The sequence below is a fragment of the Triturus cristatus genome, chromosome 11, assembly GCF_964204655.1.
Source record: "Triturus cristatus chromosome 11, aTriCri1.1, whole genome shotgun sequence".
NCBI lineage: Eukaryota > Metazoa > Chordata > Amphibia > Caudata > Salamandridae > Triturus > Triturus cristatus.
The window spans coordinates 22485554-22510191 of record NC_140594.1 but is presented as its reverse complement, the minus strand read 5'-3'; the positions used below and the strand labels follow the sequence as shown (position 1 = coordinate 22510191).

At 48.0% G+C, this 24638-nt stretch overlaps 1 protein-coding gene across 1 annotated transcript in view; it reads left to right on the top strand.

Annotated features, from left to right (window-relative positions):
* Positions 1-19979, top strand: part of LOC146783173 (transmembrane protein 132D-like) — a 1969967-nt gene extending 1949988 nt beyond the window's left edge. Inside the window, exons 8-9 of the mRNA XM_085636467.1 lie at positions 4479-4670; positions 15744-19979. Coding sequence (XP_085492593.1) covers positions 4479-4670; positions 15744-16919 — 1368 coding nt within the window. The 3' untranslated portion in view covers positions 16920-19979. The remainder of the gene's footprint in view (positions 1-4478; positions 4671-15743) is intronic.
* The last annotated feature ends 4659 nt before the right edge of the window (positions 19980-24638 follow it).

Below are 24638 nucleotides of genomic sequence, written 5' to 3'. Positions count from 1 at the left end.
ACAAGGGGTCTTGCATTGCAGGTGGGGCCATGCATTGCACGAGGGGTCTTGCATTGCAGGTGGGGCCATGCATTGCACAAGGGATCTTGCATTGCAGGTGGGGCCATGCACTGTATGTGGAACCATGCATTGAACATGGAACCATGCATTGAACATGGGACCATGCATTGCATGTGGGACCATGCATTGCACGTGGGACCATGCATTGCACGTGGGACCATGCATTGCATGTGGGACCATGCATTGCACGTGGGACCATGCATTGCATGTGGGACCATGCATTGCATGTGGGACCATGCATTGCTTGTGGGACCATACATTGCATGTGGGGCCATTCATTGCATGTGGGACAATGCATTGAACATGGGACTATGCATTGCATGTGGGTCCATGCATTGCATGTGTGACAATGCATTGAACATGGGACCGTGCACTGAACATAGGGCCATTCATTAAACATGGGGCCATGCATTGAATGTGGGATCACGCATTGCGTTGAGACCATGCATTGCGTTGGGGCCATGCATTGCTCGTGGGGCCCTGCATTGCAAGTTGGGTCATGCAGCACACCTGGGACCATGCATTGCATGTTGGGCCATGCAAGGGGCTATGCATTGCTCGTGGTGCTCTAGATTGCACATGGGGCCATGCATTGCACGCGGGACCATCTATTGCACATGGGGCCATGCATTGAACGTGGGAACATTGCATTGCACTTGGGACCATGCATTGCAAGTGGGGCCATGCAAGAAGCTATGCATTGCTCGTGGTGCTCTGGATTGCACATGGGGCCATGCATTGCATACGGGACCATGCATTGCACATGGAGCCATGCATTGAACGTGGGAACATTGCTTTGCACTTGGGACCATGCATTGCACTTGGGACCATGCATTGCAAGTGGGGCCATGCAAGAGGCTATGCAGTAGCCGTGGTGCTATGCATTGCACGTGGGGCCATGCATTGCATGTGGGCCATGCATTGCATATGGTGACATGCATTTTAAGTGGGGCCATGCAAGGGGCTATTCATTACTCGTGGTGCTATGCATTGCACTTGGGGCCATGCATTGCAAGCGGGACCATGCATTGCACGCAGGGCCATTCATTGCACATGGGGCCATGCATTGCACATGGGGCCATGCATTACATATGGGGCCATGCATTCCACGTGAAGTCATACATTGCATGTGGGGTCATGCATTGCACATTGGGCCATGCAAGGGGCTATGCAATGCTTGTGGTGCTATGGATTGCACATGGGGCCATGCATTGCACGTGGGGCCATGCATTGCACATGGGGCCATGCATTGAACGTGGGAACATTGCATTGCGCTTGGGACCATGCATTGCAAGTGGGGCCATGCAAGAGGCTATGCAGCAGTCGTGGTGCTAAGCATTGCACGTGGGGCCATGCATTGCATGCGGGGCCACAAATGGTGCCATGCATTTTAAGTGGGGCCATGCAAGGGGCTAATCATTACTCGTGGTGCTATTCATTGCACGTGGGGCCATGCATTGCATGCAGGGCCATGAATTGCACCCAAAGCCATGCATTGAACATGGGACCATGCATTGCACATGAAGCCATGCATTGCACAAGTGGCCATGCATTATATGTGGGGCCATGCATTCCACGTGAAGTCATACATTGCATGTGGGGTCATGCATTGCACGTTGAGCCATGCATTGCACCTGGGACCATGCATTTCACCTGGAGCCATGCATTGTAAGTGGGGCTATGCTTGGGGCTATGCATTGCACGTGGGGCCACATGAACCATGCATTGCATGTGGAAAACCCATATTTTTATGCTAGATATTTGTAGCGTGCGCTTACATTCTCTTCTGCGGTACAAAAGGGGGTGGTGATGGACGGAGCATCAGAACCAATCAAACACTCACACCCAGTCAACAGATCTGGGTTTCATCCATCACCGTTCTTTAGCCCACTCTGCCACCCCAGTTCAGACATGGCCATATGCAAATCAATCTGACCCTGTGCCTCATGGGAACAGTCCAGCCCAAACTGCCAAGCCATGCCTTCCCTGGACCGGAAACAAGCTTCCTAGGACCGGTTTCTGGCATTTCAGCCGTCTTCAGCCAGGATAGCTTGACTCCAGTGGCGTAGTGAGCACGGGACCCACGTCTGGGCATACCCATCCCACTTAGGGCGAAAAGCGTTACAACAAACAAATGATGGACGGAATGCTGACAATGCAGACATTCTCCCCCAGTCAAGAGATCTGGGTTAAATCCATCGTTCTTTTGCCCACTACACCACCCCAGTTCAGACATGGCCATATGCAAATCAGTCTTGACCCTGTGCCTCATGGGAACAGTCCAGCCCGAACTGCCAAGCCATGTCTTCCCTGGACCGGAAACAAGCTTCCTAGGACCGGTTTCTGGCATTTCAGCCGTCTTCAGCCAGGCTTGCTTGACTCCAGTGGCAAAGTGAGCAAGGGACTCACGTCTGAGCATACCCTGCCAACTTATGGCGAACAAAGCAAAAACCAAAGAAAATGATGGACGGAGTGTTGAACATAGCAGGCACTCACCCCCAGTCAACAGATCTGGGTTTCATCCATCACCGTTCTTTAGCCCACTCTGCCACCCTAGTTCAGACATGGCCATATGCAAATCAGTCTTGACCCTGTGCCTCATGGGAACAGTCCAGCCCGAACTGCCAAGCCATGTCTTCCCTGGACCAGAAACAAGCTTCCTAGGACCGGTTTCTGGCATTTCAGCCGTCTTCAGCCAGGCTTGCTTGACTCCAGTGGCAAAGTGAGCAAGGGACTCACGTCTGAGCATACCCTGCCAACTTATGGCGAACAAAGCAAAAACCAAAGAAAATGATGGACGGAGTGTTGAACATTGCAGGCACTCACCCCCAGTCAACAGATCTGGGTTTCATCCATCACCGTTCTTTAGCCCACTCTGCCACCCCAGTTCAGACATGGCCAAATTCTCTTCTGGGCGCCAGCGAGCAATAAAATGATCTTAAGTCCAAGAGGCCTTCACTGCTCTCATGGCTGAGTGAATAAGATCTATTCAAGATTTCCAAAATGTAGCAAAATTGCAGGGGGATGGGCATTTCAGAGCACCATTTCCTTTAGGGGTGAGCAAGAAATTCAGGGCCAGTAGATGTCTCTGCTTCCCTCTTCTAGCAAAGAAACTCCGGGCCTGTTGGCTGTAGTTTTACCTTACATTCTCTGTCGGTCTGTTAACTGGCCTTATTTTTCAGATTCCCTTAGATGTGTGTAGTAGAACACCTACTGTACACAACGCAGTGCATAGGGTGGCGGTGGGTCAGCCCCCCACTCATGTATGCATGGCTTTGGTTTCGATCTAACTTACTTGCTTCTGTTTCAATGGCTTCTCTCCCTGTTCCTCTATTTGTCCCGCCCCAGAGGCGCATTGAGGTCTCACCTTGTTTTGATTGGATAGCCAGCATCCTCCTCTCGAGCATGTGCTTGTCCAACCCCTCTCTCCCTCAAGCCACCTACTACTCTGATTGCCACTTGCCTCTGTACTGGTTGGCAGGCATCTTAAAATGTTTTTAACCATCCCAAGATGGCTGCAAAGGCATCTTTGATTACATTTTCCTATGCATAAAATTAAAAAGTAGGTCTGTGGCACCATCTTTGAATGGGTTTTCTTAAAACAGACTTTCATAGGAAAACACTGATACAGGGAGAATGCAAGGATTTAAAAGAACTTACAGGCGTTAGATAAGAAGACAAACATTCTAAGATGGAGGAAGAAAGAGGCAAGAGGGGGATCCAGGAATAGATATCCTTGGTGTTTAGCAACACAGACCTTCAGTGCAATTGAGAGCAAACTCCAAAGAACAGAACAAGTTTGGGCCCCTACACTTATTTCTGTGCAAATGTAGCACTGAGGTCAGCACATAATGTACTGCAGTAGTGGAGGTGGGTGGTCTGAGTTGATCCAACCACCTGGGCCCGTTGTGTGAGTAAGAGGAGCGGTAGAATATGTCTTGGCTATTGTTCCTATGTGCATGGGTCATTACATGAGGTATTTTGTCACTTGTTGACACCTTTACAACCTGCTTCAATCTCACGGGAGGTGTTTGTTTAAAAGGGACACAGACACAAGCAGCTAAGACAGGCACACACATAGTTCCATGTGTTTCCATTTTACTATGGGCTTTGAAACCTAAAGGAGGCTGTTAGTGTATTGTTTTAATTTAATCTGTAAGTCTCTGGATTCTGTGTGAACTATATAGAAAGACAGACCAGTGCATACAGTGGGAGACAGATTTTCCATTTAGCTTTGCCTATGAAGTTCTAAAGAGAGGCATTCACATATATAAGGCTCACCTGACGTTACTGACATTGTCCCAACCCGACCTGCCTTTTCTAGTAAACAGGCACTAGAGATGTTCGCAATGTTCTTGAGTTGCAGGAGGCGCATTGCACATGATGTACTTGGTCATATCCGTTCCCTCTTTGTCCAGATCCTGTCCCCGCTCTCGGACGCCATCTTGGCGGAGAAGACAGTGACCGTCGTGGATGAGAAGGTGACAATCACTGATCTTGGAGTGCAGCTGGTGACCGGGCTGTCTCTGTCCCTCCAACTCAGCACTGGCAGCAACAAGGCCATCTTCGCTACCACAACAGGACAAGAGCTGCTTAACGCTCCCAAGCAGGTACCAGGGCTTGATGTGCATGGGGCGGGTGGTTAATGTGTCCCATAGAACTAGAGTAAGGTTCTTGTGGACTTTACATTGTGAAAACCTCTGCAGTGTTTCACCAGACTAGTGTAAGATTCTTGTTTACTTTTGATTGTAAAGACAAGTGTAGTGTTTCACTAGACTAGAGTGCTCCCTCCGTTCACCTTTCTTTACAATGTCATTTGCAGTGTTCCATTAGAATGTATGACGTTACAACGCATACATTTACAACGCATGCCTATTACAATGCAGTTTTTGCATCACAAACATCCTTTACACTGCATTCTTTTACATCGCATGCCATTAAATTCTCATTTTCAGAAACTACCCTTACAACGCATTCCATTACATCGCATTATACCTTTACAACGCATACCATTACAATGCATACCATTACATCGCATTTAAGGTAAGTGTTGGATAGTATAGGGGTAATAAGGACTATTTTATCTCCAGTGAGTGCAACAGTAGGGTAAGTGTTTAATAGTGTAGGGGTAAAAATTACTATTCTAACTCCAGTGAGTGCAACAGTAGGGTAAGTGGTGGATAGTGTAAGGGTACTATGTGTTGTAATGACATGTGTTGTAGTGACATGCGATGTAATGGCTGCGTAGCAATGACATGCGATGTAAAGGATGTTGCGATGTAATGACTGTGTTGTAAATGTAGTGCGATGTAATGACTGTGTTGTAAAGGTTGTTTCCCGTTCCACAAGACTAGTGCAGCATCTTGTGCACTTTCCATTGTGAAGACATCACTAGTCTTTCACTAGAGTGGTCCGCACATGGACTTTCTATTATGACAACATTGGAAATCTTTCATAAGACCAGACTGCTCCCTCTGTTGACATTCCTCTATAATGTCATCTGCACTGTTTCACCAGATTAGTGTAAGATTCTAGTGCACTTTCCGTTGTGAAGACAACTGTAGTGTTTCACTAGGCTAGAGTGGTCCGCAGGTGGACTTTCCACTATGACAACATTGGCAGTCTGTCAACAAGACTATAGCGCTCCCTTTGTTGACCTTCGGCTCTAATGTACTTTGCAGTGTTTCATGAGACTAGTGCAGCTTTATGTGCACTTTCCGTTGTGAAGACATCACTAGTGTTTCACTAGACTATAGTGGTCACACGTGCACCTTCCACTATGAGAACAATGATAGTCTTCCAAAAGACAAGAGTGTTCTTCACAGAAACCTTCCTTTGTAATCACATTGGAATGCTTCACAAGGATAATGAAGCTTTTGGTGAACTTTCCCCTGTTTCACAAGACCAGAGTTGCCTCAGATAGCGTCACGCCGTAACTACAGCTCCAGAGCTGACCTTCTACTGTAGTGACACTTACACTGGTCACCTGGGGACAGTGGTCCCCAGGCGACCCTCAGGGGACCGACCTGTGCCACAGAATGTTGAGACTTCTCAGAGATACTTATAGAGGGTCGAGGAGTTAACCTGCTCCTGAGACTGTGACTACCCCACCTTCCAACAGAGCTGGTCCAAATGTGTAAACCTGGCCCGTTAGGAGCCATAAGTGATGGATTACGTAAGACTTTGAGTCTTGACACCATACGCCTTACAAGAGAGCTCAGCCCCCCCCCCCTTTAAAGGTATAAAACACAAAGCTTATTTGGCACCATATGAAGCAGAGCAAAGACAGATATGTGAAGTGACTGTGGTCCAGATCGGAGACATCCCAGCACCACAGCTGTACAATCTGCGATGGACCCAACAATCTCACTGTGCTTCTGACCAAGTTTTGTTCCAGAAAGGGGATCTTTTACTTTTAGACATAAATGTAAATCCACCCTTTCAAAGCATTTCTAAAGTTTTTTAAATACTAATTCCTAACTATAATGTCCCTGTAACCTTAAGTTGTTTAGTGAATTTCTATGTTTTTTTTAAACATAGCGGGAGGCAAGCCACAGGGTGTGGTCGTATGGGGCCAAACCCCTGCATGCATTCAGTTCCGTGCCACGCACCGCCCTTAGCCATGTGCAGCGGGGGTTGACCACAGGACCTGCAAGTAGGCCCTGCCCCAACCCAACAAGTACTTCAAACCCCACGCTGCACATGGCCATTGGCCGTGCGCAGCAGGGATGGCCGCAGTGCCTATGGCCTCGACCTCCTGGAAATCCCCTGAGTGCTGCCAAACCCACGCGGTGTGGGTTGAGTGAGTGAGTGTAATTTGTTTTTTCATTCAGCTTTGGATCCGCGGATCCATCGCGAATTTACACTGCAGGGTTGCGCTGAGACTCGTGGTGGATCCTAAGTTCAGTCCAGAGAAACAAATTGTGCAAAATTTTGCCCTTGAGGGGTCCTCCATCTGTCTTACGGGGATACCTCGATCCTCATTTCACACACCACCGTCACCACAGGATCCTGGCAATGCCGGCAGTGTTGTAATGGGCTGCTGGCTGTCACTCGTAATGCGGCAAGCGGACCGAGTTAGGTGGTCCGAGGTCCGCTGTACTCGTAATAAGACCCTAAGTCCATACTGAATTCAAAGACTGAGCTGGACCCAAGTCTATGGAACTCTTCCCACACACAGATGATAAGCAGATGGTAAGAAGGCTCCTTCCACCAACATGGGGTCAACTATTCTCTCATTCTCTAAAATCGACTAATGAATGCATGCTTTCAAGAGATACCAGTAGCGGGAGGGTCAACCTCTCACTGTCCCACACGTTCTGTCCAATAAATCTAGGGGCAAATCAGTTCCCATGTCACAGGGTAAGAAGTTTGGGGGTTGTAATGGATGCTGAGATGTCTGTGGAAAATGTGAGGCTTTTATTAGGGGTGGGCGGAATTTGCGAAATCCACTTTCGCAAATTATCGCGAAAATGTTAAAAATTATCGCAAACACGCGGAAATATCGCGAAGATGCGGAAGTTTTTTTCCCGCATGTTCGCGAGATTTTCTGCATGGTTGCGGCTTGCCAACTTACCCATGTGGTTGCTCGCGGGCGCGGCCATCTTGTTTTCATTTGTCTCGCGGTGCATGATCGCGAGAAGAAAGACGTGATCGCGCGATGCATGACGTCACTGTGGGCGCGAACTGTCGCGAGACAGCGCAAATGGCTAAAAACAATACAACATCTCATGGAGAACGCGACCGGATCAAGAAAACTTGTCGGCGAACGCAGGGATTCAGGTAAGGCGATCGCGCACGCGCGAGAATGTATTATTTTACAGCGCGAGCAAGAACCAAATTATCGCTAAGCTGCGGAATGCGGAAATTTTGACATTTTCGCGCTTTCCGCGGAACACGAAAATGTCAAATTATCGCAATTTCCGCGAACGGAACGAAATTTTTGCCCAGGCCTAGCTTTTATCAGCAGAGAGAGATTGAAAGAAATCAGCTTTCTACGGGCTCTGACAGATAAATGACTTTACAACTCCTCAAGATTCTCCGCCTGAGTGTAAACTCGCAGAAAGCGCTGTGAGTCAGCACTCACCTCCAGGCGAGGAGCACCCTTTGAAGTGAGGAGCCACCGGCCTTCATAGATGCACAGAGCTTTACTCCACTGAAGACCCACATGTATTCAGAGAAGGTTGCACTGGATTCACCAAAGAGACTGAGGACTACGTTTCTTGTGGGCGTGCAGTGAAACTGCCCCTGTGTTCAGAGATGTAAGATCCCCTGTTACAGATGTGAAAAAGATATAGCGCCAAGAAACCCCTTGAGCGGCGACAGTGAGCTATGCAATTAATAAAGCTGCTGTAACTTTCCTTATACGAAGAGTGAGGAACGGATCGCACTAAGATCAATAAGCGATTGTGAATGGTTAATCGGTTGTTCACTGCTTACAATTTTGCCTGCAAAGCTGTGGATTAACATTGTTGATTTATAAATTCATTTGTATTGAAAACAATACAGTATATGCCCCAGTTTTGCATGACTTGTAACCCTGTGGCAAATTCACCGGAAGCAAAGGTAAGTCGCTTCGCATCATGGTCGGTGTGAGAAGGTGGATTGGTATATGCTGTCCACTAGTTAAAGTGGCCATCTTGTACCAGGCCACACGACCCTTATGATGTCTGAGGTCAAAGACAACCTTATTGAAAGCTATCCTAGTGGTAGCTATGGAGAGCAGCCTTCAGGCTAAGTCTCTGAGGAATGTAAAGCAGCTTGTTTTACCAGAATATCACCTCCTAAATGACTAAATGAAGGGAGAACCACACAGTGTTTATATAAAAATATGTATTTATTAATATAACACTCTCTACTAGTCTCTATATGAGACTAGGGCACAAAGCACACAATACTGAATCAATAGAACATTCGTAAGTAGCAAAATACACGGCGGGCTCCAGGGGGAGACCGAACGATATACTAATAAAATGGTATAACAACCACGACTTCACTAGACACAGTGCCTAGAGCACGTAGAATCGCTGGAACCCAAGGAACTACCCAAAGGAGTGACACAGAGAGCCCACGGAGGACGGGTGCAGTGTGAGAACACAGACACTAGCTCCGTACAAGTCTATGGGAAAGTCGCGGTTGGAAATCTACAAGTTAAAGACACTTCTAAGAGTACTTCGAGCAAACCCTTTGGAACTTAGGAGCTTCTAAGGCCAACCCACCAGTGAGTACTGAAGTACCCGTGTTACCTATCCCAGAGGAGCCGAGTGCCTAGGGGTCAAGTGGTGTCAGAAACCTTTGTCGTTTTCAGTAGAGAGCTGCAAAGAAGTCCTGCTGCCAGGAGGGCAAAGAATATCCGGTGGAATCCAAGCCTGGATTCGAAGTGAGAAGAATCTGAAAGCAAAGGGGACAGAGTCTGGGTCACTTCAGGTGACCAGGGGCTCGGTGATCGAATGCCCGCCAATGTCTAGTGCTTCAGGAGTGACGAAGGGTTGCTTGACTCTGCAGCCACGGGGATCAGGAGATGTCGAGGATGACCAGAGTCCAGAGGTAAGCTGTCCCACAAAGGATGTCGAGAGCTGAGGGGTCGCTGTCAGGCTGGAGCACCAACAAGCCTTGGCAAATGCAACCCATGTGGTCAGAGGAAACAGGTTACGGTGAGGACCAGCAAGGTCCAGGGGACTCTCCAAGCAATGTAGAGTCAGGGCACATCTGGAGCAACCAGGTAAGCCCAAGAATTAGCAAGGTGACCCTTGCCAGGACCCACAGGCCAACGTACCAGGGATCGCAAGGAGACCTCAAGCAAGTTTGCAAAGCACCAGCCCTCACGACACTTGAGGAGTGGAGGCCAGAAATCTTCAGTGCAAATACTGCTCGGGGCTTGGACTACACGGAGTCCAATGCACAAGCTCGGGAATCATCACTAAGCATATGCAACTGCAAATGTACACAGTGCACAGGGGTTCGGGTTGCATGGTCTCCACGAGGGATACTGGTCATAAAATTGCTGAGAGGGCAGATTGACCTCAGGGACCTTCGGGAACCCACCTCCTGTGTTGCTGAAATCTTCAGAGTCTTTAGGAGCGCGGGAGAAGCAAACCATTCAGATGCATTTAGGTGCCTGCTTTTGCAGGGGAGTAACTCCTTTCAGGCAGAAGATGGCATCCACGACAGGTGCAAGCAACTCAGTCAGTCTGCCAGTACGACTGTTTCGACCCTGGCAGTTGGCGGTTGGAGTTGGTCCTGGCGGTGGTGGCGTGTGCCTCCTGTGGTGATGCGACGTCAAGGCCGGTCAGGACTCGATTTGATGTGTGAGCCCTGGTGGGCCGCAGTTGAGGCCGTAGGCAGCGGCCAGCGCAGGGCCACAGACACATGGCGTTGATGACCCCAAGGCCATCGCCTCAGAGGCCACCCAATATCTCAGAAGAAGGGGTCTCGGACATGACCAGCACAGACTTAATGGCCCAGGATACACTGCGGCCGGCACAGGCACCCCGTCACGGGACGGTGACCTGTGGTGCAGTCAAATGGGCCACGCGAGCTGAGCGGGTCCTCATCAATATCCGAGGTGTATGTGGTGGAGGGTTGCGGGGGACAGTGGAAGGTGTCCTCCAGGGCATGATGCAGATAGTGGAAGCTGTCCAGAAGCAGCAAATGGAGGAGTGGAATTCCACGGCATCGTTTTAGCCACAAAGTCGGTATCACCGACATGATGGCGACAAAAGCCCCAAGTTTATGGACTCAGTCGCCACCAAAGTTCAACCACAAAGTGTCCATGGGTCTCGGGGAACAGACTTAGTGGCACCGGGGCTGAAAGGGGATGCAGTCTGCGTTGAGGCCTGTTCAATGACATCAAATCAGCCATTAATAAATCAAGACTGAATTCGAATAGTGTGACCTACTCAACCGCAGTGTAGGCCTGAGGCAGCGGTCAGCGCGGGCCAAACGAGATTCAGCGAGCTTCTTCTGGAACTCTAACACACAACATGACATTTGGGGGTGACTTGTGGTTGATGGAGGCAAAAGCACAAGAGCATAGTGGGTGTTCAGTCAGCGATGATGACGTGTCTTGCCTGGTACAGACTGGATTGGATTGGCGTGAGGCCTGCTGGGCCACATTGTAGGCCGACGGCGTAGTCATCAAGGGCCCACAGACACGTGTGGTTGGGATGCCATGCACATACTTGGTGTCACCACATCGAAGGGAGTAAAGTGATGTAAACTCTGCATTAATGTGTGTACTCGGACAATGTATGATCAAGACTCAGTACCAAATGTGTGACCAACTCGCCCGCAGCATAGGCCGGAGGCAGCGGTCAGCAAGAGCCCACAGCCTAATGTCATTGTCTTGCGATGCACAGAGTTAGTGACACCAGGGCAGTTGGTGGTAGTGTTCGATCACCTCCGTAATGATGATCCTTTTACCCTCCGGACTGAAACGCATCATCCCCTTACACCTCTCCTTGCATGCAATGATATGTACTCTGTCATTGACAAATCAAGACTCAGTCCCACATGTGCGAACAACTCGAACACAGCGTGGCCCGGGGGCAGTAGTCCGTGTGAGCCCACGGACACCTGTGGATGGAATGCTATGCAAAGACTTGGTGGCACCACATCGATGGGAGTATACTGAGATAAAATCTGCCATAATTGATGTTCTTTGCCATAGTGTAGTCAAAACTCAGTTCCAAATGTGTGACCTACTTTTCCGCTGTGCATGCAGGTGGAGTACGTCAACGAGAAGGGAGTACAGCGGGCCGGTGTCGCGGAGGCCGTGATGGTCTGAGGAGGCTGCCAGGTTCGGGGCACTCGGGCTCGGAGCTTGCACTGGCATGTGGTGGGCCCTCATCGACATACGCCGGTGTTGGCAGGTGTGCATTGAGGTCTGGGTGCGCCGGACCTGGCAGGACTGGTACGGGGCCCTGCGGCCTGGGGTGCAGCAGGCGCACAGGAATGCAGGCAACACCGCTCACGGCGTCGGCCTCGTGGCGGGGTGAGGTGTACCGCCCTGGCAGAGTCGTGAGTATTCCAGAAGAGGACCACGGCCAGAGCTACGTGCTTTTCATTCACACCCCTACGCATGCCCGGGGTATGCCAGGCCAGCCCACTCGCTTACGCTTACAGGGGGGGATGTAACAAGCTACATTTCCGGAATCTTACCCCCTGGCTGGGGTGACATGGTTGCGTCCACTGTCCACTGCACTCCATACACCAGCGGTGTATGTCGACATGGATATGTGTGTGGTCTGCATACTGCAGTCTGGCCATCGCTTCGACGCCACACTTGGCATTGTGTACATTGTCATTCATCGGTCAGTTGCCTCCTTCACACATGCCTGGTCCCCACCTCTTCCCACAATCTGCTATTGTGTGGCTGAGGTGCCATGCAGTTGATGGCTTATGTGCATGGCTGGCCCAGGTTGGCAGAGTGAGTTGTGCTGTTGTGTCTGGTGGGTGGGCATGTTGTCTGTGAGTTTGTGACGTGTGCATTCCCAGTGTTGTGAGTTGCAAGGTTGTGGAGTTGAGGTGTGTGGTGTGTTCATTTGGTACTTGCCAACGAGAAGCGCATATCCGTAGGTGCCAGCCAGGAATACCAGGTGATGATGGGCTGTCGGAAGATATAGGACTCATGCACTCGGAATGGGTGATTGGCGTCGACGTTGGTGGAGATTCCCAGGTTGTCCACTGTTGCCTGCACAGTGATGGTATGCGTGTGCTTTCGGTAGCAGATATTGTGTGCAGTGTCACCAGGGGTCACAGGTAGGACATGTGTGCAGTCAATTGCCCCCACACACGTGACGGAAGCCAGCTATGGCTTTGACGCCTTGCTTGGTCTCTAGCTGTTTCTGCGCAGTTTTGGGGAAGGATAGGTAGTGTGGTACCAAGCTGATGAGGGCATTCAAGACAGTTGGGGGGGGGCTTGGATGTGGCTGGCTGTGAGACTCCTCGTACTCTGGCGGTTGTTGGTTGGCAGGTCCCAGAGGCCAACAAGTGCGGCACAGCCAGCAGCTTTGTCTGCGGAGGGATGTTGGTTGTCCGATGTGTTGGTACCGTCAGCCTGTGGGCAATGCTGGTCAGGATGCATAGGATGGTTGTCCTTTTAAGCCCGTGGTGGGCAATGTAATTGTCAGGTGTTGGGTCTGTGAGGCTGGTGCGTTTCCTGGGGGTCCGCTGTCTTTGTCCGCGCAGCCTCTGTGGTGGTCCGAAGGGAGGGTCCGGGGGAAGGGGGGCGTGGGGGGGGTGGCTGTCCTGGGTGTGGTGGCAGTGGATGTTGTGTCCCTGTTGGGGCTCCGAGTTGCATGATCAGTGGCTCCATGGTGTCTGTTGGTCTTCAGGTGTGGCTGTGCTCTGGGCTCCCTTTTCTGTTGCCGGTTGTCATCCGACTTTACACCTGGTTGGCGCAGGTGTTAATTTCCTGCTGCTAACGCACCTTATCGCCTGTTTTGTGATCTTATCGCCCATCTGTCTGGTCGTTGAGAATGTTGCAGAGTGGTGTTGTTGCGGCTTTTTGCTCGGGAACTCCTACTCTGCATCTCATTAGCGATAGTTGCCGGGGTAATCTGTGGCGATGTTTTTTGAGGCTGCTATCACGGGTAAACTGGTGATATGGGCTGTTAGCACCAGTTTGTGAATGGGGTGATAAATTTATTGCGACTTTGGCTGCGATAAAGTGCCGTTAACTCGGCGATAGCTCCTTGAAAATATGCCCCTATATGTTGCCAAAACAAACAAGTAAGAGGATGTGGTGTAACATATAGAGCTGTCAACTTTGAGACTGGGGAACCAGATTCAAGCCTCAGCGTCAGCTCTTATCATGACTACAAAAAACATGCTCATTGGAACAATTATTACATTTAAACAATGGGAAAACCGAACAAAATTACAAATGCCTTACAAATGGCAATCGTACTACGGCAATGGTTGAACTCCCTTCCAGTGAACGTGTATGGGGTGAATGTGTAGAGGAACAAAAGCCCAAGCGGGCGCCAGGAGAGAGCGGAAAGAAGAAGTAGTGCACCAAAACTAAACCAAATGACAATAGTGCAAGAATCCATGTAGCAGGGGCAGTCTCTAGGGTGAAACAAAACAGCCAAAAGGCGGGACAAATGTATACTATTCACAAACAAAGACATTTCTAAAGGTAGACAAAAATGTTAATGGTAAGCATTGGGCGTGTTCAAAGCCTATAGACTAAATACAACGGGGCAGATTTACAAGAAAGTGACACATCTTTATAGATGCATCAATTTCCCTGCGCCTGCGTGAAAAACCCTTGCGCCACCATAGATGCACCGTATTTACAATACGGCGCACTATTGCGCAAGGATTGACAGATGCGTCAGAAATTCTGACGCATCTGTTGGCGGAAAAGTTACGCATTGCAGGAGTCTTGTCGCAAGCACAACGCAACTCCAGCAATGCATGTTGTGACCTATTCCCAATACACTGCATCTCTCCTTACGCCTGCTCCAAGCAGGCGTAACGTTTTGAGGCAGTGGCGTCCTAAAAGTCATGCAGTGAAATCTTGTAGATTTCACTGCGTCACTTTTACGAGACTTTCCTGTTTTGGAACGCCTACCCCACATACATTATACCTGACGCAGGTAAAACTTCACGCAGGGCTTTATAACGTGACACATCTCCTTAGATGCATCACGTTGTAAATTTGCCACATTTTTTACGCCGGCATTGCGTCACAAAAGTGACGCAACGGCAGCGCAAAAGTGTCGCAAGGGGCTTGTAAATCTGCTCCCACGTGTCTCGAAGACAGAGCATGCGCTGCCTGGACGAGACCTAAAGAGGACTTTCATTTTGATTTCTCATGACTAAAATGCCCCCTCTTCAGAGGAAGCCAGTATGTAAAATAAAGTCCATAGATTTTTTTGAAAATCTCCTTCTTTCTGGGTTCCACATGTTGGCATGTTTGAGTATGTTCGGCACAGGTCATACGTGGAAACTCGAATGCTCTATGCGGGGCGAGTGTAAACATGTTACATATCACAGCTGAGGGAATTTTATTATCATTAACATTATTATTATTAGATTCATTAATACTGGTCTTGAAATAGCAGTATTAATAATAAAAATAACGATGGGCGCAATTTTATATATTTTTTGTCAGCTTAGCAGCAAGAGTACATTAAATATATACATGTTTGTCAAGAGGAGAGAGCGCATTTCCTTAACGCTTGCTATGCTGCCTGTAATAGCGCCTTCCGTCACATCCTCGCCCCTCGAGACTCCCCTATGAGCCGAGCATCTTAAACCAGCTCGGACAGGAGCAGCGGATTACAGGCTGACACTGGGCTGATCTAAATGCAAGACGGGGGGGGAGCGGCAGTTACGAGTCACCAGTGGGCGCGTTGCATTAATGTCCTTCATTCAGAGCCAAACAGCAGTAAATGGTTCTGGTGAAATGCAATTTATTTGACACAGACTTTATTATTGCACACAAGGAGTGGAGCCCGCGGGGCACATCTCTTTTTTAGCACTTACAGGGGGAAAGAATCACTTTTTACTACTGTTGATTTTAAAACTAGTGTTTTTATGCCTCAACAACCGAATTTATGACCATGCAACGATTACGCATTTTGTTCCTTTTTTGCAGTATAGAAGCTATCTTTGAGGAAAACGTATTTTCTTTGCCATCTGACTGTATCTTGTTTATTTCCCTTTCTCTACAGGCCGCCACCGTCAGTTGCTGGGTCCAGTTTAGTGATGGACTGGTGACACCACTGGATATTTACAATGTCAAAGACTTCGCCTTGAGTGCCACGTCGCTGGATGAGAAGGTAGTGTCTGTGCAGCAGGACCCCAAAGCAAGATGGCCGACAGTGGCAGCGGAGGGCGAAGGGCAGGGCGCACTGGTGAAAGTTGAGCTCATGATCAGCGAACTTTGCCAAAAGTCAAAGAGGAAGAGCGTCTTGGCCATCGGCACCGGAAATATAAAAGTCAAATACGGGCAGAGTGATAGGAGCCCAAATACAAGCAACGGCAAACGCCATGGGGATGGTACGTACTCAGAGAACCGCGACAGGAGGCCAAAGGCTTCGCCCAACGGAGCCAGACAAGATGGCCAACATTATCACAGCTCCTCCATCGACCGCGAAGAGGGCGCAATAAAGAGAGCGACCACCGACCAATCCCTTCTGAGAAAGAAAGGGGACAGAGAAAACCCTCTTGATGATGCCAGCCACCTTCCCAGCATGCCAAGCGACTTTACCAGCTTTCCAGCACCAGTCGACCTTCCGCGAGGCCACGGGGATGATGAAGAGAATGACCTGGTGCAGAGTAAGAAGGGCTTGAGTGATCTTGAGATAGGGATGTATGCACTCCTTGGGGTCTTCTGCCTGGCCATACTCGTATTCCTTATCAACTGCGTCACCTTTGCTTTGAAGTACCGCCACAAGCGTGTGCCAGTGGACGAGCAGGAAGGCATGACCCACTCTCACGACTGGGTTGGGCTAAGTAACAGGACAGAACTTCTGGAGAACACTATGACTTTCTCAGCTACTGAGGAGTGCATCACGGCCATGGACCGAGGGGTGGACGTGGAGGAAAGCAAATATCTCCTCAGTACGAACCCTGCGACATCATTAAACGGCCAGTTGTACAGGCCGCCAGACTCGCAGTTCAGTGAAGGGAAGGAGGCCAGGAGCGAGCCTTCATCCTCCCCAACGTCCAAGCGCAAGCGAGTCAAATTTACCACCTTCACCACCATATCCTCAGATGACAAAGGTCCCGGCGTTAACGCCATCCTCAAGAATGAGGATGATATCAAATGGGTATGCCAGGACATGGACCTGGGGGAGTGTAAAGAACTAAGAACCTACATGGAAAGGCTACACGAAAGCGCATAACAGGACATCCCTGGGGCTCTGCTCACTCACCATCTTGCCTTTACGTTCAGAGAGTAGGACAAAGCGCGCCTCATGGTACAGGCGGGTCTCCAGGGCTGTCCTGAGCTAGTGGTGCCCCAGAAAGGGCTGGCACAAACCTGGGAGGGTTCACCAGGCTTCCAGACCAACAAGTGATTCTAGAAGCTCTGAGATGCTTGCCTTATAAAGTTTTCAGATGCACAATTTTAGTCGCTGTTGTTGGGTACAGAAAATGGAAGTAAGCAAGCGCAAACAGCAGAGAAACCAATGGCGCTTCAGATTCCGTGAAGCGTGTCTGGGTTTCGTAGCGGCCATTGTGTCTAAAGACCATGATGAGATCAAAGCTCCTATCAAGAGATAGTGAGGAACTATGTCTGTGAGAAAAGACACGGAGCGTCCACCGGAGGACCTCTTAGCAAGTCAACAAACACAACATGAACAGTGGGGCAGTACCCACACACGCGGACTCCCAAAGAATCGACGCAAAGCCACTTGGTCACCACAACCAACAGCTGGCCTCTAGAAATAGGGAAGATGTAAAAATGGCCTGAAATTGTGTTTATTTCTGAGCAGCTCCGGCTCTTGCCCAGCTGCTCAATTTGTGTTGTTTTTCATTTGTAAGATTCTGAAAGATATTATTGTGTGTAAAGGTTTTTTAATGATGTCAACATGTGACTGGGACACTTAAGGCGTTGACAGAGAACCACGCTCATTTTTTGTAATACTCCGCTTTGCACACTTCAGACGATTGGTGATGCCAGTGATGGGGACGTTCTCCCGCCATGATCCCTTCATCCTGTCTTCCAGGGGTGTGCTGTGGCTTGGGGACCTTCTGGAGGCTTCTGGTGAGGGTCTCACACTCATGCTATAAATAGGGCATCTTCTCCGCCTAAGACATCTGCATATCTTCCCCCGCCTTTTGAGTCACTGCCACACTCTTGTGAGCCCCTGACCGCCTACAAATGTAACTTGAACGTTTGTATTTTAAGTTAGGATAGCCAACCGTTCGAATCCAGCGGGAGAAACCTATTGTTCAAAAATATATGCGGCTATGAAATTGGCATTTCGTTTGGAAGCCAGAAGTTTACATTTCTTTCCATTTTTCACGGAGTTTCTTAAGTTCTTTAATGGACTTACCCAAGCTGGATGGCCCTCTTATCAAACTGGAACACCTACCACTCAGGCAACGACTTCCAGCTCTGTACCTTAACCACCATCCGACTCCTAACACTAAACCTCACCGTCTCCCTCATCTTCCCCTTCATTTTGAATCTAATCCTGGCCCTAAACCTTAATCAGAACCTAACCCTATCAATATCTCTTTCCCTAATTCTAGCTCCAAACCAGTCAATTTCTCATTCCATCATAAACCAATACTCAACCCTAATTCAACAGCTAAACCTGGCAATTTTCTTTGTCCTATTCACAGCCTGAAATCCATCTCTTTGTCCAATCTTGCCCATAGCCCTAGCTGTAAAACTAGCCCTATCCATAATCCTACCTCTATCCCTAAACCTATCCTTAGCCCTGATCCTAATCTATCCCTAGCCCTAAATATGTTCCTATCTCTACCCCCTTAACTCTGTCCCTATACCTAATTCTACCCCTAGTCCCAAACCTATCCCTATCTCTAATCCTAGTCCGAACACGCCTTTGCTCAAACACTTACTCTGCCTCTAAAGATAACCCAATTCTTTACCCCTATGACAACCCTTTCCATGGCTTATATCCTATCCTATCCCTAACTCTCACTCTAACCCTTGTATTTCCCCTTTCTGAACCTAATAATGCCTAAACCTAATACGGTAAAGATACCGCAGTGTGGGTAGACACTCTCAAATCAAACCAGCACTGTTCAACCTCAGCTGTATGGCGGCTGCCACCACCATGAATACCCTTCAAGGAATCGCCTGAGGTTCAAGAACTGAACACTACACTATCGATTACATTCAAGTATCTGAAGTGGTCGAGTCTTCTCCATTTTTGTCATAATCTCATGATTGATTTCTACTTTGAAACCTCAATTCAACAATGTATTGACTGATTCTAAGCAGAACTTTACAAGCCAATTCCATCCTTGGCATGCCTGCTTTCTAAGACAGGCTGTCGAGACACAGCCTTTTCTGCATCTTTTTATTGATCATAATTTCATTATTGGTTTCCACATTGAAACCTCAATTCAAAGGTGTGTTGAGTGATACTAAATATAACTCCAATGACCACCCTTGACATGACCCCTTCATAAGATAATTTCTCTAGAAAATGCCAACTCACGTTTCGGTGCTACGGTGCAGATATTTGGGGCTTTTTCAGGATATAATTCAATTTTAATATACATCACATACTGGCATATTTTCTTTGACAGCACTGTTACATTAAGATGAACAACCAAATTAGACAGAAGAATGATTGTTAAAGAATCACAAAATATCAGAAAAGGGGAGACAGCAAAATATAGATCGGCCTCATTTATGAGGTTTTGCCGTAGGGCAGCGCTGCAGGCCTTCCTGCGGCACTGCCCTACGGCAAAAGAAAAGGGCAGGAATGCGCAGTATTGATCAGATATGGCGCATTCCTGTTCTTTTCCCCTGCGCCAGCGCACAATGGGCTGCCCTGCGCCAACGCAGGCACCTTTGCACCGTGGTGCAAGGGGTCTGCGTTGCGGAGATAATTATTTTTGTGAAGGAACAGATGCCTTCCTGCACAAAAACAATCACAAGAGGCTGTTTCCTCTTTCTATGTGTGCTGCAGAATGCAGAAAGTTCCAGCAATACTGCAGTAGGAAGTATTTTTCCCACACACATTTCTCCAATAAGTGCAATGCTTTCCAAAGCCAAAGGATTCTGCATCCCCCATACCCCGGTTCCCAAATGTGTTATGGCCCACAGCGTTCAAGGGGGGCATACTACCACTGTTATTGAGACCTGGGAAATATGTGCATGATACATACATGTTGAAAAAGCAGCTGTCAATCAAAACACTGGATGTTGGCAATATGGGTAGAATGGAAGACCACACCAAGTGTAAAATCTGAAATGTAAATAAATGGGGAAAAATTGACTTTCTTTAATTGTAATTCATGTTTTCTGTTATGTTATGCTAAGGCATTCATCTTGTTATGCTGCATTATGGTATCTTGTGTTACATTATGTTTCTCAAAAATATGCTATTAGATTAGGAGCAGGTGAACCTACCAACTTCATGAAGCGCACTCTTGTTATGTCCCACACAGTTCATTGAGCGCAGCCGATGACTCCCAAGAGAAATGGTTGATAGGTTCAAAAAGCGTCAAACACCATTAAAGTCAGGAGCACAAAATGATTGAACTTGTAGCCAATTTTAAAAAAATCACAAAGTGTTTACTAAGCAAAATGACACATGAATGACTAAAAACGGACTAAGTATGCCAAGAAGATAAAGGCTCAAAGCAAAATTGTAAAAAATATCGCAATGAAATGATGAATGTGTAAAAGTCAGTGTCATTATATGTGAATTACAAAACAAATGCTACAAGAGGCTGCTCTTGCCATTAGAAGAAGAAACATCAATAGAACTGGTTGAATTCTTTTTGTTTTCTGAAAGCATAAAGTGTACTTTGAAAAGTTACTTTTCCATTACACATATAAAAAATCTACCTGATTTACTGACCTAGATCTTTATCCTAAAACCTAAAACACCAAAAATTATTTTTAAGAGTTTAACATTTACCCACACTATATTATAAAAATGTATTTTTATTCATGACTAGGTCTTTTCATATAAGATGCAACTTTGCCTACACAGTAGCAACCAGAGCGGCATATATACTAGAAAATGTCGCAGCCTAGCACCACACGGCATCTTGCTGCGCCGAGCTGCATCATTCGAGAAGTGCAGGGAAGCGTCATATTTACAGCAATACGACGCATCCCCGTGCTTTCCTCTGCACTGGCTCATAATTGCCGGCCTAACACCAACGCAGGCACCGTTACACCATGGTGCAAGGGTGCTTTCGTTGCACGTATGATTGTTTATGTAGAGGAAGCCACACCTTTGTGCACACGAACAGTCATTGATGGCATTTTCCTCCTTCTATGTGTGCTGCAGAATGCAGCACAGATGGAAAGAGCAAACAAGCATTTGCAATGCAATAGGTCTCACATTTACGCGAGTTTCAGCTGTTGGCACTGTAGATGACTATACTTATAGCTGCAACTCACGTAAATGCGAGACCTATTGCATTGCAAATGTTTCTTTTTTAGGTTTAAAATTGAGCGCGGTGCCGCTTCCAGGACACCACGCACAGTTTCTTTTTTTTTTTTATCTCACTTCATCACTGATCGCTGTGTCTTTGAAGCGGGCACCGCACTGAGTGTTAAAGTTAACGGAGCGCGGTGTCCTTGAAGCGGGCGCCGCGCTCAGTGTTAAAGATAAAAAAAATAAAAGAAACCAAGCGTGGAGTCCTTGAAGTGGCACCGCGCTCAGTTTTAAAGTAAAAAAATAAACAAAAAGAGCGCGGTGTCCCTGAATGGGGCCCTGCACTCTCTCTGAAAGTAAAAATTAAACACAGCGCGGTGTGTCCCAAAAGTGGATGCAGCACTCAAGGAGGGACTGACAAGCCTCATAAAGAATCGGAAGCCAGTCAATACTTTCCCCATGGTTTTGGAGTTTTGAAACCAGGGCTGCCGTTAACCAGACTGAAAACAGTAAATACAAGTCTGCAAAAGCTCCTCAGACCTGATACGGGGTATCAAGTGATCTCTGAGCAGGATGGGTGGGCCTGGGAATCTAGGGGGCTGAGGTCCTATAGAACAGTGCAGTTGTCTTAAATTGCATGTTGCTGGTAGTTGGATTCACGTTCAAGCTACGGGGTTGTGCTCTGGTTGGGCCAACGAAGCCTTTCATTCTTCTACTGTCGATGCATTGAGTAGCATTACCTTGTGTAATGATAATTTTATAGAATACTAAAGTGGTGGACGGCATGCGTGAATTAGACTCAGCCACAGGTAATCACCAGGGCCACATCCCAGTCCATTATTATTTTGCACACCATGAAACCCTAGTTTTCACCCAGATATATGCACATCAATCTTGACTCTCCCACAATAGGGACAGTCCAGCCTGAACTACCAGACCAGGCCCTCCCTGAATTAGAACACAAGCAACATACTTCAGTGTGCCACCCTAAGTGGGACGGGTATGCCCGAAAATAAGGATGCACTTTGATGCGGCCTCAAGTAAATGACCAGTGGCGGAGAATAATTCTAGAGTTCCACCCATCTCTTTTTGTGAACTTTAATGTGTAATCGTAACAGCTGTTATTACAGGGGTAGAACAGACACAAAAAACATTGTGTTACAATCTAAAAATAACTTAATATGATTAGTATCTCCTATTCCTCCCTTGGCCTCTCTGCTGAGACTGCCCACTTTGATTTTTGGTTGCATGGACCCTATTGTATAAAGGGCATGAACTAGTTTCGTGCAATTGACTAATGAAGCAATTTATAATAAAAACCATGCCAGTCCCACTGGAACTGAAGTCACACCTGTGACCAAAAGGTGAAAGGTGTTTAAAGGTATCCCTTCAATTACCCACTGTACCCACCGTTTTAAGGAGTGAGAATATGGCTACATCGTAGCTGCACACAACACCTCCTAGCCCCGAAGAAGTGCTATGTATGGTAGAGGGTGCTATCTAGGCAGTGTTGTGGGCAGTATGGGTGGCGTGTGACATCACGTGTGAGCACCAGATTTGTGCTCGCGTGGTTTTGCAGCAGCGCCTGCACAGGGCCCTAAGGAAGAATGGAGTAAGGGGCCTGACACTGAAGCTTTAAGTGCTGGGGTGCGTGTTGACAGGAAGTGTTTGAGGGCACGGTGGCCAATGTGGGAAGTGTTTTTGTGTATGACAGACATTGGTTTGACTGTGTTGCCACAAGCATGTAGCTGTTCCTACATGCTGCTGTAGGTAGGAGAACGTGTGGGAAGCAACGCGGCCCTGCACGTGTGTATTAACCATTTGTGCAGATATTAATGCACCTGGTGGTGAAGTCTGTGTTCTAGTTGCCCCCACGTTTGAATCCCAATAGACAAGCACTGCGTATTATTCTTTATGGATCAACAAAAGGAGTACCTGTTACTTACAGTGCTGAGAAGCTAAAAGGCTAAGCGCTATGTAAGTACAAGTTACTATTGTTTGGCACCCCTCCATCTCGCGAGCAAAAAAAGGAGATAGAGAGGGCGGAGCAAGTGAGTGGCTGGGACGTGTGGGCGAGGAGAGAGGCGCACTCGTGCGCGCTTGGGAGAGCAGTCTGCTAATTTTCAAGCACTGCACTCGTGCTTGTGGTGCGCCGCTGCTCGCTCCCGCAAGGTGGATGCCGCCACAAGCATGAGTGTGCTTGAAAATGAGCAGAGCGACAGCTAAAGGCCCTCCTACGCTACGTATACGCACTGCATAGGCGAGACCTAAAAACGAGGTGAAATAAACGTATTTCTGCTTGTTGCGCCACTTTTACTCCTCTGGAGAGAAGTAGGAATCTGATGCATTCTCAGGTTTACAAAACCTTGTAAATCTGGGAATACGTCAGACCCCTTGGGTGTGGCATGTGAACACCCACAGCAACATCCATAGAATGCCCCATTCACGGTGAGTAATGCATGAAAGAAGGCCATATTTACAAGGCCATGAAAAGTAACGCAGAGTGACTTTAAGTGGGCTTGCAAATATAGGCAGGCACAATGTGCCTGCGGAGCGTCATAAAAGTGGCGCTCCAGCGGTGTTAATGTGCCGCAGAAGCATTGTGAATATGCCCCAGAGTTCGGGCGACTGGGCATATACTTTTCTGTAATATTTAAGATGTCGGCTTTTGTCAGGGAGGGATGAGGAGACAATGCGGACAGGCAAAGGGGTATTAGTGGCTGGGTCCTTCAGCTGGGGTTGCACACAGAAGAGCTGATCAATACCTGATGCTATTTGTCAAGCAACATATAGCTGATCCCCTTTTTAAGAAAAGGAATATACCTTTCTTCATGAGTGGGGGTTGGGCTCACAGATGGCCCAACTTGAGCAGTGAAGAACTTGCTAACTATTTATTTTAGGAACCATAGTGACTTTTCATGGCTTCGAACCCTCGATTCTAGCTGACGAGCTCCACCACTCTGCCCTGTCTCTACCCATGGATGTTTCACTGTTTCTGGAGCAGATCGAAGTAAGCTCAACAAAGTCTACCACACTTTAGAAGACTCTTCTATTGACCTTTTAAGCACTGAACAATCATCTGCAAAGAGCCTTTAGACTAGGAGTGGGAGTAATTCACATAATTTCGTCTAGCATATTCACATGTAGCTACCTAAACATTCTGCAAGATTAAGCATAATTATGCAAGAAGAGTAATTCTGTGTTTAGTGCTATTTCATAATGCAAAAATGCCCCCTCCGAGTCCGGTTACCTCGCCAATCAGCACCAAGACTGTCCTGATTGTTGCCACCAACGACATCAGATCCCTCCTCGGCCAGGGTAAAACAGTGGCCTTGATCCTCCTCGACCTTTCAGCAACGTTCGATACCGTGTTTCACCTAACACTCATCAACAAATTCCACTACATCAGGGTCCAGGGAGACTCCGTCAAATGGATCACATCCTTCCTCACAGGACGAGCCCAAAGAGTCTGTCTACCACCCTTCACCTCGGAACCTAAGAACACTATCTGCAGTGTCCCTCAAG